This window comes from Notolepis coatsorum (assembly GCF_963971535.1).
Source record: "Notolepis coatsorum genome assembly, chromosome: 13".
In the NCBI taxonomy this organism is placed as follows: Eukaryota; Metazoa; Chordata; class Actinopteri; order Aulopiformes; family Paralepididae; genus Notolepis; species Notolepis coatsorum.
This window is the reverse complement of record NC_140177.1, coordinates 7,029,139-7,042,778: the sequence shown is the minus strand read 5'-3', so window position 1 is coordinate 7,042,778 and position 13,640 is coordinate 7,029,139. Positions and strand designations below refer to the sequence as shown.

General features: G+C 45.2%; 1 protein-coding gene across 2 annotated transcripts in view; it reads right to left on the bottom strand.

Annotated features, from left to right (window-relative positions):
* The window catches only part of LOC311239112 (uncharacterized protein), a 41,481-nt gene extending 30,191 nt beyond the window's left edge, over window positions 1-11,290 (bottom strand). For both annotated transcript variants that reach the window (XM_084327359.1, XM_084327360.1), the window contains exons 1-2: window positions 11,164-11,290; window positions 9,235-9,330 (exon numbers count right to left, since the gene is read on the bottom strand). In XM_084327359.1, the coding sequence (XP_084183485.1) occupies window positions 9,235-9,330; window positions 11,164-11,223 (156 nt within the window). In that variant the 5' untranslated portion in view covers window positions 11,224-11,290. The remainder of the gene's footprint in view (window positions 1-9,234; window positions 9,331-11,163) is intronic.
* Between the last annotated feature and the right edge of the window lie 2,350 nt (window positions 11,291-13,640).

Below are 13,640 nucleotides of genomic sequence, written 5' to 3'. Positions count from 1 at the left end.
GGTCGAGAAAGGCGTATGTTTGCAATATCTTGTCTCCCTTTGTGGACTTGATCTGGACTGGCAAGATGGACAGCTTACAACCACCTCCGCCGGCCCCAGTAAGACCACATGTCTGAGTGGCTGTTGTGACGCTAACAGATGTCTTAGGCTGCCGATCTGTGCTGGGCTATGGCCTGTCGATATGAAGTATGGTTGGATGGTTTTTTCAGCAAATCTTGCAGGTTAGGCGCTTGTCGCAATCACCACTCATGTGACCGGAACACAAACATCCAAAACAAATCCCCTTTTGTTTCACAAAGATAATTTTGTCCTTGTGGTTCTTGCCTTTCAGTCGCGGGCACTCTGTCAAAGAGTGGTCCCCAAAGCAATACATACAAGATCTGGACTTCTCCATTTTGAAATCACGCCCCCTATGGACAGATCTCAATGGCTCTTTGGAGTCCAGACGTGTTACCGTTGTAGCAAAGCTGTTGCCTTTAGGACTGAGGCTGGGACTTGTTCCTGTTACTCAATCCATCCTTTACAATTGGTTGATCCTGGATGTCGCCGAAAAGTGGGTCAGAAAGGATTGTAACCTGACGTTCCACGAATGTAACAAGATCGTTAAAAACAGCTCTGCGATTTTGTCGCTCCAGTATATCATGAGCTGTTGTCCTCCATCTTTCCCTATACCTGTAGGGCAGCTTGGTCATAATCCTGCGCATGTTGGTTGGCATGTCGAGCTCCTGCATGTGTTGCATCTCTGCCATCACGTTGCAACAGTTGCGCAGGAACAAAGAATAGGCCTGCAGCGCCTTTACATCCTCAGACTTAACTGCGGGCCACGCCAAGGCCTTTTCAATATATGATGAAGCAATTTTGAATTTGTTCCCGAAATGTTTCTTCAGGAGACCCTTGGCTATGTCGTAACCACGGTCAGGCATCATGTGCTGACAACTCCTTACCAGCTCACGTGGTTGTCCCGTTGTAAATTGTTCCAAAAAATATAAGCAATCAGCTTTGCTGGCCTTGTTTTCAATATTATGCTTAAAGGATCTTATAAAGCTCCCATAATGAAGCGGGTCACCATCAAATGGAGGGATGTCTCTGGATGGTAGAGACATTGTGAACTGTTGTTGTACAAGAGCATTTGTTATTTCATTCTGCCGTTGCAGGACTGTACTCAAGTCTCCTTGAGGTGGTATTTGAGAAGGTTGATACAATTGTGTAGGTTGTGCAGCAGCTCCACCCTGTGGTGGCATGTGAAAGAGGGGTGGTTGTGCAGCAGCTCCATCTTGTGATGGCATGTGAAAGAGGGGTGGTTGTGCAGCAGCTCCACTTTGTGGTGGCATGTGAAAGAGGTGAGGTTTAACCTTTGGCTTGACAACAGGCTCTGGCATAGGAATGTTGAATTGCTGTGCTGTTGGATTTAGCACAGTGTAGCTTGAATGAGGAGGTCCAGTGTGATTTCCCACATGCCTTTGGCTAGAGGTTCGTGACCGTCTCCCTGACTCTGACATAGTATTCAGAACAGCCAATTGAGCAGTGGATGCAGCTAACTCAGCCTCCATTTCAAGTTGCTGCTTTTTCCTCCTTATCACTTCATTGTTCCTCCTTAACACTTCCTCTTGATCCTCCAGAGCTTGTCTCTCCTTCAAGTACGCTGCTTTCACCAGCAGTGATGCTCTTTTAGACTCTGCTATGAGGCGTTCAGAGCCGGCACTGCTACCACTCTTTCTACTGCCTTGTGAGCGTCCAAAGGAGATATTTGAAATACTGTCATTTGGTTTCACATCATCAACCACTGGTTGTATGTTGTCTGGGCGCACGTCCTCTGTGGGTGCACTGACAGTGTGCACCTCCTTTGTGTGCACATCCTCTGTGTGTACATCCTCTGTGTGCACATCCTCTGTGTCTACACAGACAGTGTGCACCTCCTCTGTGTGCACAGGTTCTGAGTGCACTTCACCCTGGCTACTTGTAATTGCCATATTTTGTGTCAGCCAACTCTCAACATGCACGTGGAAGCTTTCCAACGTGTTTATTCTTGACCCAAACCAGGCAGTTTGTAATGCACTTTCATCCGGGGACATAGTTGACGTATTCATAAATTCATTTTGTACAGATTTGGCTGTCTCACACAGCCTTACATATTCACACAATACATCTTGTATGCCTGTCACGTCAGCATTGTGCATAAATACTTCCATCATTTGCAACAACTTTTTTGCCTTATTTAATTGATCTGATCTTTTATTTTCCAATTTTCCCAATTTTTCCATTACAGCCTTATAGGTCAGTTTAATTTCCCTTTTTTCCATTGTGACAGTTTCCACAGCCGCCTCTGCACCGACGAGTTGATCATTATTAATGTCTTGATTGTCATCAGCAACGCTCATGTTGACAATCCGCAGTGAAATGTTTGAAGCAGTAACGTTATGCCCGGCGCGCATAAAGGATTCAACGCCAACGGTAATTATGCGTGGCGCGCACAAAGGATTCAAAGTTAACGGTAGACTGGAACGCGCAGTCTATTTTCAGCTACCAATGCATTGGAATTTATGCTCGCAAAACGTAAGAGTTGTGTGCACACATTTACCATGGCCAGAAAAAAGGGTAGCGCTACCTTACCTCGGCTTGTAGCCTACCACGGAAAATGTTGGCAGCTGACGTTGGGTACCGTGTTGTAGTTGGAACTCTGATGAGTGGAGACGGTCTGCGCTTCTTAGCTCATGGCTCTGTTGACATCCACAGCTGGAACTGCGCAAATCCCACGCAGTCCTCAACGCATCAGCTCCGCGCGCGCATCAAAGCGAGGCTGAATGGCTTCCCCGCTGTCCTCAAAGTCTTCTTGTTGCGCAAAGCTTATTCCTATAACTTTGCTCATCTTGCTGTGGTTCCCTATGAGCCACAGTATTGACTTGTGCTGTGGTTCCCAATGATCCACTTTACTGATGAGCAAGTTTTTGACTTGTATAAGGGCCAACTTGACTAAACAAAAACAATAAATCTATAAAGCCCTTGAGGAGGCTGTTACCGGCTAAAACCTATAGTTGACGCGTCTGTGGCTGCTGCTGTATACCGTCTGGTGAAAGGATTGAATGTCCACAAGGTCCGTTCTAATAATACCCCAAATGGGTTTATTTACCACATAACTACTGCATGCACCAATTGCATGTGATATGAAGTAATTGCCAAAGTACCTTCAAAAGAACAAACAAACACTATACACTACAAACAAAATGATAACAAAACAACGTGCCGTGTCAACCAAAAACTGTTTAGCTCTGCCGGTAAACCAAACGCACCTGCCTGTCATCAGTCCCGTTATTCATTAAGTAGCTGAGTATGTCACCTACTGGTGAGCAACGGGTACTGATGCCACAAACTCATTTTGGCAGGCTGGCAGGCACAATGTAATACAGGCAGAATTCATAAATACATAAAAACAAAACAAATGCATAAAATATAAACACATGGCACTACAACCATGTAAATTGGCTCTTACAATATCTTTAAAATGAGACTTGATTGCTGACCTGACCAGCTGACTTGATTAAGGGGCGTGTTTAAATCGGCCATTTTGTTTCCTTAAGTGCCCCATTAAAAGCTGCTTCCTGCTTAAAGACAGCACTTGTGTACTGAGTGTGATCTCAGAGCATGTCACTGCTTAAAAGCAGAACCTCAGCCTCTCCTGGAATCACTCTGTACTACATTCTGTTGTGGAAGGACAGCTCATTCACTGAGAGACTTACACTGCATCAGGGTAAGACATTTTAAGTAATTTAGTAATATCTTTAAACTGAGACTTGATTGCTGACCTGACCAGCTGACTTGATTAAGGGGTGTGTTTAAAGCGGCCATTTTGTTTCCTTAAGTGCCCCATTAAAAGCTGCTTCCTGCTTAAAGACAGCACTTGTGTACTGAGTGTGATATCAGAGCCCTGTCACTGCTTAAAAGCAGAACCTCAGCCTCTCCTGGAATCACTCTGTACTACATTCTGTTGTGGAAAGACAGCTCATTCACTGAGAGACTTACACTGCATCAGGGTAAGACATTTTAAGTAATTTAGTAATATCTTTAAACTGAGACTTGATTGCTGACCTGACCAGCTGACTTGATTAAGGGGCGTGTTTAAAGCGGCCATTTTGTTTCCTTAAGTGACCCATTAAGGGCCAGGTGTTAGACAGCACTAATTAGTGATAGGGATTTAAAGGCCTGCTGGCTTAGCGTCAGCGAAGCGTCGAGAAACAAAGAGGGACAAAGAGGAATCCAGGGATCCACCTAGTGCTACGTACACCCTAGTCCTATCTTACACTCCACTCTGAAAAATCTCCCTTTCACTCCCACTCTGCTATTTCTCTACTTCCTCCCTGCCACTCTTGACACCACAATGTGTCTCATATCCACAATCTGCTCCTCCAGAACAGATTCAACCCACCCACGGCAGTTTGCTAGCAACCCGGCTAATCTATCCTACCCTCCTACAGCCACTAATACACCTGTCACAGTACGGGGAGGCTTATGGAATTGTCAATCAGCAGTCAAGAAAGCTGACTTCATTACTGCCTACGCCCATAGTCAAAATCTGCAGCTCCTGGCTCTAACTGAGACCTGGATAACCCCCAATAACTCATCAACACCTGCAGCATTATCTACAAACTATAACTTCACTCACACACCTCGACCTTCCAGACCGGGTGGAGGCACTGGCCTCATGACATCTCCTTCATGGACTACAAACTTAACACCCCTCCCAGCACTCTCACTCTCCTCTTTTGAATATCATGCAGTATCTGTCTCTAATCCTTTCAATCTCACCATTGTTACACTCTACCGCCCTCCAGGTCCGCTCAATCACTTCACAGATGAGCTGGACATGCTTCTAAGCTCCTTACCGGAAGATGGTACCCCTCTCCTTCTATTGGGCGACTTCAACCTGCCTGACTCATCTCAGTCAGTCATAGTAGTCTCCCTCCTACAATCATTTGACCTGACTCCCACTGCCATGCCTCCCACCCACAAAGCAGGCAACTCCTTGGATCTCATATTTTCCCGTAACTCCAGCATCATTAACACCACGGTAACTCCCCTACATGTATCTGACCATTCCTTCATATCCTTCTCACTAACTCTCATGCTTAACCGAAAGGTCTTCACCCCAACTCAAACCGTCTCACTCAGACGCAACCTGCCCTCCCTATCCCCCTCCACCCTCTCCTCTGACATACTATCCGCTCTACCTTTGAGTGACACCTTCTCTGCTCTCTCCACAGAGATGGCAACCTCCACCCTCCTCTCAGCCCTTGCAACCTCCTTCGACAAGCTCTGTCCCCTTGTTGAGAAACCTGCCCGCCGTTCCCCACCCAGTCCATGGCTGACAGATCCAATGAGAGAACAAAGACAGGTCCTGAGAGCAGCTGAAAGGAAGTATAGAAAGTCACGCCTCACTGCTGACATCGACACATATCACAACCTCTTGTTAACATTCTCCAAAACCATTACTAATGCCAAAGCTTCTTTCTTTCACCATAGGATCGAGGCCTCTGCCAAGAATCTTCGTGCTACCATGTCTTCATGCTACCATGTCCTCCCTCCTCACTCCCCCCCCACCCCCCCTCCCTCATCTTTCTCTGCCGAAGACTTTGCGATCTTCTTTGAGGAAAAAGTGGAGAACATCCGCAGCTCCTTCTCCCAACCCCCACCCATTCAAAATGCTGAATCGAGAACCTCATCCTTCACTCTGTCATCTTTCTCTCCCATTACAGAAGCCGAGACCCTGACACTGGTAACGTCGAACCGTCCGACTACATGCCAGCTGGACCGGCTACCTTCCCCACTCCTCCAGACCATAGCACCAGACATCCTCCCATTCCTAACTGCAACCATCAACTCCTCACTCAACTCGGGGGTGGTCCCCACCTCCCTAAAACAAGCCAGAGTCACGGCCCTCATAAAAAAACCATCCCTGAACCCTACCGTCATAGGCAACTACCGTCCTGTCTCTCTTCTCTCCTTCCTTTCTAAAACACTTGAACGTGCTGTATCCAACCAACTTACTGCTTATCTCTTACAGAATGACCTCCTAGACCCTAATCAGTCAGGCTTCAGGACTGGTCACTCCACAGAGACAGCCCTCATTGCGGTCACAGAGGCACTTCACTTAGCAAAAGCGAAAGGCCTCTCCTCTGTCCTGATTCTCCTAGATCTATCTGCAGCCTTCGACACAGTCAACCACCAGATCCTCCTCGCGGCCCTCGCAGGAATGGGAGTGGCTGGCTCTGCGCTGACATGGTTGTCATCATACCTCAATGGCCGCTCCTACCAAGTGTCATGGAGAGGGATCCTGTCGGCCACCCGCCCCCTGCGGACGGGTGTCCCCCAGGGCTCGGTTTTAGGACCCCTTCTCTTCTCCCTCTACACTAAATCACTGGGTAACATTATCACGTCTCATGGCTTCTCCTACCACTGTTATGCCGACGATACTCAACTCTTCCTCTCCTTCCCTCCCTCAGATATCCACGTCTCTGAGCGGATCTCGGCCTGTCTGTCTGACATCTCCGCCTGGATGACGACCAACCACCTCAAACTGAACCTAAGCAAAACAGAATTGCTCCACCTGCCGGCCAAATCCTCCCCCCTGACCGACCTTTCCATCACAGTCGAGAATGCAGCTGTGACCGCGTCCCCGACCGCCAAGAACCTTGGTGTTGTCCTCGATGACCAGTTGAACTTCTCTGCTCACATCGCAGCGACAACCAGAACCTGCCGATTCCTCCTGAGCAACGTCAGAAGGATCCGCCCCTTCCTGACAAAAGAAGCCACCCAACTCCTCGTCCAATCAACAGTCATCTCCCGCCTCGACTACTGCAACGCACTGCTCGCTGGTCTCCCGGCCACTGCCACTAAGCCTCTTCAACTCATTCAGAAGGCAGCGGCCCGCCTGATCTCAAACCTACCGAAGTCGGCCCATGTCACCCCACTTCTTAGGGACCTGCACTGGCTCCCCATTGCTGCACGAATCCGCTTCAAGGCCCTCGACCTAGCATACCGTGCGGCAAAGGGAACTGCTCCCGCCTACCTCCGGTCAATGGTCTCTAACTCCACACCCTCAAGACCCCTACGCTCTGCATCTTCTGGCCGCCTCAGACCTACTCCTATCCAAGCTCCGGGAGGGTCATCAAAGAGAAGTCGCCTATTCTCAGTCCTTGCCCCACAATGGTGGAATTAACTACCCACCCCAGTTAGGACAGCCGAAACACGTCCAATCTTTCGCCGTCGACTAAAGACGCACTTCTTCAACCATTATCTGAATTAAAAAAAGAAGAAAAAAAAATCATCTAACCCTAACTAACCTTACTGTCATGCACTTGTCCTAATAAACTAACCTACACTGTAGCACTCAACACTTTGATGAACATTGTTACTCAGCTGATAGAGTTGTGCCCTTCCTGATGGCTTGTCGTACAGAACTTGTAAGTCGCTTTGGATAAAAGCGTCAGCTAAATGACTAAATGTAAATGTAAATGTAAGAGTTGAATGGGGCGAGATATTCAGCTGTCCAGTCCACAACAAGCCATAATCCACTTTTTTTTAAATCCACTCAAAAAGAAACTCCAGTAACGTTTAAACAGTCCATACCGTCGTTAGCTGCATCCAGCTACCAGCCAAGGTAGCGAAATCTCCGGACTGCCGGAAGGATCCGATCATCCGGAAGGACCCTGCTTGCTTGGTGCGCTCCGATTCCATCATATTACATCATATTTGAATGCACTGATAGGCGAAATGTATTTGCTAGACCTATTTAATTGGCTGCGATGATACAGCGATGAAACCAGAGCACGCCCACTGTGTGCGCGATACGCCTCGCCCAGCCTCAGGTAGTCTACTCTCATATCAGACAGTGACGTCATGTGAATCACAAAACAATGATTTATATTTGATATATTAACGTTATATTGTGCATTGGAAACACAAACATACTTAAAATGAGTCAATATTATTCATTTTAAACATGTTTATTTTATTTTTAAGGGTCTAAAATTTTTATTAAAATAAAACATTTTCTTCTTCTCCTGCTCTCTTTACCAGGGGGGGCGGCGCCCCAGCGCCCCTAGTGGCCAGTCGCCACTGACACGCACACACGCACGCACACACGCATAAATAAAAAGCATTATTATTAATTACTAACCACTATACCATCTCTGGGCACATTGGGCCTCATTCACCATTTCTCTTATTATTTTTCTTATATTTTTGCTTTACCGTCTGTTATCTCAACACACTGGGATTTTAAAGTCGTATTTGGGAGCAATTGACCAATGGTAGGCTTTTTTTTGCGCTGCCCCTGTGCCTCAAATAGATCCGCTATCAGCTCTATCTTTAATCTTTCAAAATGTTCAGTTGCTATCACTATCAGCTCTATCTTAAATGTGTCTAAATGTTCAGTTGCTATTGCATGCACTCATCTGTGTTTCACTACACACATGAGTGCATGCTTACCAACTGTCTGTCTGCAACACTATTATGATCACCGACATCTAAGAAGGGAGATCCCCCCTTGAATGGCCCTTCTAATGTTTCTCACCTCCACACTGCCTGTGGTGCATTTTTTCCTATTGCTAGGTTTTAGTGAGTTTTTCCTTACCTTCGCGTGGGGTATGTCTGGGAGTGTTCGCATTGCATTCATTTATTTAGCATTTATTCTAAATTTGTTGGACCTTATGGTGTTCTTGTTTTGTTTCTTGACTTATTGTGATGTTTCTTCTTGACTTGTTTAAAGAAGATGTGTCTGGCCCATGGAGACATTAACATGTGTTGTCGGGCCTTACAAATAAATTTGATTTGATTTTATAAAAAAAAATTATCTGGGTAAGAGTTTCTTATCTCAGTAAGTGTGCTCTCGAACACTATAGAATTTGGTCTTGCCTAAGAGAAAAGCAAAAATAGAAAACATTGCTGAATCCCAGGTAAGAACAAAATAAGAAGAAATGCTAGTTAAGAACTAAATCTGTTCTTATATCGCTTCGTAAATGAGGCCCATTGTGTCTTGCTCAAGGACACTTCGGCATGCTTCCAGGAAGAGCCGGGATCGAACCGGGAACCTTCAGATTACCAAACGACTGAATGCCAAAAAATGCATGAGTGTCCTATGTGTCACCCATCTCGCATGTGTGTGTTCACTGCATGACGATGTACTGTAGCAATGTGCTACAAATAAAGACTTCTTCAAAGTCCAGTTTCATATGACCTCACCTTCAGTGTCTCCACAGCCAGTCTGAGTGCTTTCAGCTCCTTCTCTCTCTCCTGGACTTTCTCCTGGACTTTGAAAAGACTTTCCCCCAGCTGTTTCTGTAACAAATCAACGTAGGAAGAAGAGTTTTAGTTAGGGACTTCATTTAAAGCTACACTAGAGACAGCTTTATCTATAGTGTAAGATTTGCACCCTGTGGCCATGAGAGGTAATTGCATCTTGTTTAAACATGGCGGATGAGAGAAAACAGTAACAAACTAGAATGGGTGCTCGTCGGAGCACATATGTCCGCAACATGCTATATAATTGGGAATAAATATGTCCCCCCAATGAGTGAAGGAGGTATGGCATGTATACATACGTTTTATATTGTCTCTTGTGGTCTATTCAGGATGTGTGTGAGTCACAAGTGCTTTCTTGGAGTGTGTGGTTTTCATTGGGAGTGATGTGCCTTTAGCATACACAAGTTGCTTCCAATAGAAAACGCTAGCGTTTACTCTGACTGCCCAACCAGAAGTCTGCAAGTCATGTCATGATTTTTCAAAACACAACTGAGTAACACTAGCTGGTTACTGGAAAACAAGAGATGTGCTGGCGGCCTTTGGCCACGCTGTTCACATCACAAAATGAACTCCTCACTCCCTCACACTAACCTTCTGTTTTAAAAAAATCTAACTTTGAAATTCACTGACCTGGTTAAATTCAAAACGGCGCAAATTATGTTTAAAGTAATCAATAATACAGTGCCTAGTAACATTCAGAACATGTTCACATGCAGAGATGGTATCTACGGGTTAAGAGGGAAACTGCTCCTAAAACACCCTAGGGTCCGTACGTCCTTGAAGCAAATGGGCATCTCGGTCTGTGGGGTGTCACTTTGGAACAGACGTTAAAAATGTGTAAAAATATTAGAACATTTAAAAGCAGTTATAAACAAACATTCTTAAACAAATACATGAAAGAGGCAAATCTAGAGTAGTAGTGTTACTTATGATTATGACAATCTATTCCTTGCAAATACTGCTTTTTTTTCTTCTCCGTTTTTTTTCTTTTCTTTATCATTTACTATAGATAGAGAGAAATACTCTGTCAATTGTGTGATGTAAGGAAGGGGCAGGACTAGATAAGCACTGCTTCTTTCTGCCCCTTCTCGAACTAAATTATATGTTTTGGTTTCTTTCTTTTTATTTGTATGTGTGTTTGTGTGTATATATGTGTTTGTATGTGTGTATGTAGATATATGTATGTGTATGTATGTATATTATTTTTGCTTTTATCAAATTTGTTGTGATAGTTATGTGTGTTGGTTCGAGATAAATAAAAATCAATCAATCAAAATGTCTAATATAAATTAGTATATATTATATATATTATATATAGCTGTTGCCATGTAAAACAATTGGGCTGTTGATGAGATCGCACTGGGTGAGGCTTGGCCATTGCACTTTGTTTGTGCTGACTCCTGTGAATGCTGAGCAAAAGGCGTTGTCTCTCTGGTGGTAAAAAGGTGAACCATAAACTCGCCACAGAAGGACTAAATAAAAGTCAATGGAGAATGCTGGGAATTCCTGTTGCCTGACATGAAACATGTTCCCACACACTCATGCCTCTGTAACGCTCTGCGCCAAAGCACAGGTTGATCGGCCGTATAGTTTGTGATATTGTGTGGATTCATGTATTACTGTCTTTTATCTTGTCCGACCCAATACCTTGATTGCGTTTGCTGAAGTCGCAGTATTTTTCCATGAAAAGGTTACATAGGTGCCTTATTTAAACATGTCAGTTGTTGCAGATTCAGGTAACTAAAGGAAAGTGAATTAAAACCTGCTGAATTCATCAAATGATGATCTAATTAAACACCTTTGTTCATTGTGGACCTTCCTCATTCTTTAAATGTGATCTTCGTCATGAAGTAGATTTTCTGGTCCTACCTGTTTCTCAGTCCTCTCTGCTGCAGCTGACACCGTGTCATGGCCTTTATGTTCATCCATGGTGCACAGATAACAGATACACTGCTGGTCCGTATGACAGTAGACCTCCAGCAGCTTGTTGTGACTAGAACACAGAGAGGGAGAGAAAGAGAGGGAGAGAGAGAGATAGAGAGGGAGAGAGAGACTCACATTTTCGTGACATTACACACACTTCTGCAGTCCCTCCCTCCCTCCCGCCGTCTCTCTCTCTCTCTCTTTCTCTCTCTCTCTCTCTCTCTCTCTCTCTCTCTCTCTCTCTCTCTCTCTCTCTCTCTCTCTCTCCCTCTCTCTCCCTCCCTCTCCTCGCTAGTTCTCTGCCTGTCAAACCCCGTTTGAGGAAGTGTCGGGTTACACTATGCCTACGTCCCGACACACACGCAGTCAAGTTTGTGTATGTGTGTGTCCCCGACGAGGGAGAGAGATGGCGCACACACATTACACACACTTCTGCAGTCCCTCCCGCCGTCTCTCTCTCTCTCTCTCTCTCTCTCTCTCTCTCTCTCTCTCTCTCTCTCTCTCTCTCTCTCTCTCTCTCTCCTCTTGCTCGTTCTCTGCCTGTGAAAACCTGTTTGTGGAAGTGTCGGATTACACTGCACTACAACCATAGAGGGGGCGTTACTGCAGATCAATGCTATGTCTTTTTACCTTGACGTCACAGAAACCGTCAAATCATAACAGTTTAGTTGAGTGAGGGAAGATCTCGTGAACTCGAGACTAGACTGATGAGTCAATATGGTAATTAGAGACACAGACCCATTGATACTAACCTGTATTACTATAAAACCATGCTAAACACAGAAAAAAGGCATTTATAATGCATGTCCCCTTTAAATCAACTTTCCAGCCCCCTGTCAACTGTCAAATGATGTCAACTGTCAACCTGAATTAACATTCAGTATTCAATATGGTCTGATATTAACATTCAGTATTCAAGTAGAACAGCTAGCTAGCCGTTGTGGACACTCACCTTTCCACAGCAAAACGGTAGGCAAGGCACCTTGGTTGAGAAATGCAGGTTTCAGTCTATATGTTGTTTAGTCTATCTGTTCAGTACTGTTCAAAGATGCACAATGAGCTCTTGTTGAATATATATAGAATACAAATGTTCTAGAATGTTTGATTATGACATCATACTGTGACATCACAAATGTTCTAGAATGTTCTATTAGGACATCATACTGTGACAGCACAACGGAACATGTTTGAGTTCCATTTGAATAATATAAATAATATGTTTGGTAAGGCTGTCCCCGAAGCCTAGCAACCACCTATAACACCCTAGCAACCACCTATAACACCCTAGCAACCACCTAGTAAGACCCTAGCAACCACCTAGAAACACCCTAGCAACCACCTATAACACCCTAGCAACCACCTAGAAACACCATAGCAACCAGCTATAACACCCTAGCAACCACCTAGTAACACCATAGCAACCACCTATAACAACCTAGCAACCACCTAGAAACACCCTAGCAACCAGCTGTAACACCCTAGCAACCACCTAGAAACACCCTAGCAACCAGCTATAACACCCTAGCAACCACCTAGTAACACCCTAGCAACTACCTATAACACCCTAGCAACCACCTAGTAACACCCTAGCAACCACCTATAACACCCTAACAACCACCTAGTAACACCCTAGCAACCAGCTATAACACCCTAGCAACCACCTAGAAACACCCTAGCAACCAGCTATAACACCCTAGCAACCACCTAGAAACACCCTAGCAACCAGCTATAACACCCTAGCAACCACCTATAACAACCTAGCAACCACCTATAACACCCTAGCAACCAGTTATAACACCCTAGCAACCACCTAGAACACCCTAGCAACCACCTAAAACACCCTAACAACCACCTAGAAACACCCTAGCAACCACCTATAACACCCTAGCAACCAGCTATAACACCCTAGCAACCACCTATAACACCCTAGCAACCACATAGAAACACCCTAGCAACCACCTAGTAACAGACAGACAGGGGGACAGTGCAGGGCCGTCACCAGAGACACACGGCAGACAGACAGGGCCGTCACCAGAGACACACGGCAGACAGACAGGGCCGTCACCAGAGACACACGGCAGACAGACAGACAGGGCCGTCACCAGAGACACACGGCAGACAGACAGGGGGACAGGCTTGTCGTTTTAGTCATAGATATATATAGAACACTAGATAGCTTGCCCGCGCTGCCGGCCAATGGAGAGCGACGTCACTGAACCGCCGCCATCTTGCCAGGGGCAGCCTTGAGTGAGAGTGAGTGAGCTGCACAGACAAAAATACTCATAACTCGCTGAAATATTGACGGATTTACAAACGGTTTGGTTTATTACAAGCATTATTAACGTGGCTATGATTCAAGCAGTTTGTAAAAAAAAGAAAAACATCTTTAAATTTTTATTTTTTTTATAAGTATGCAGTATCAT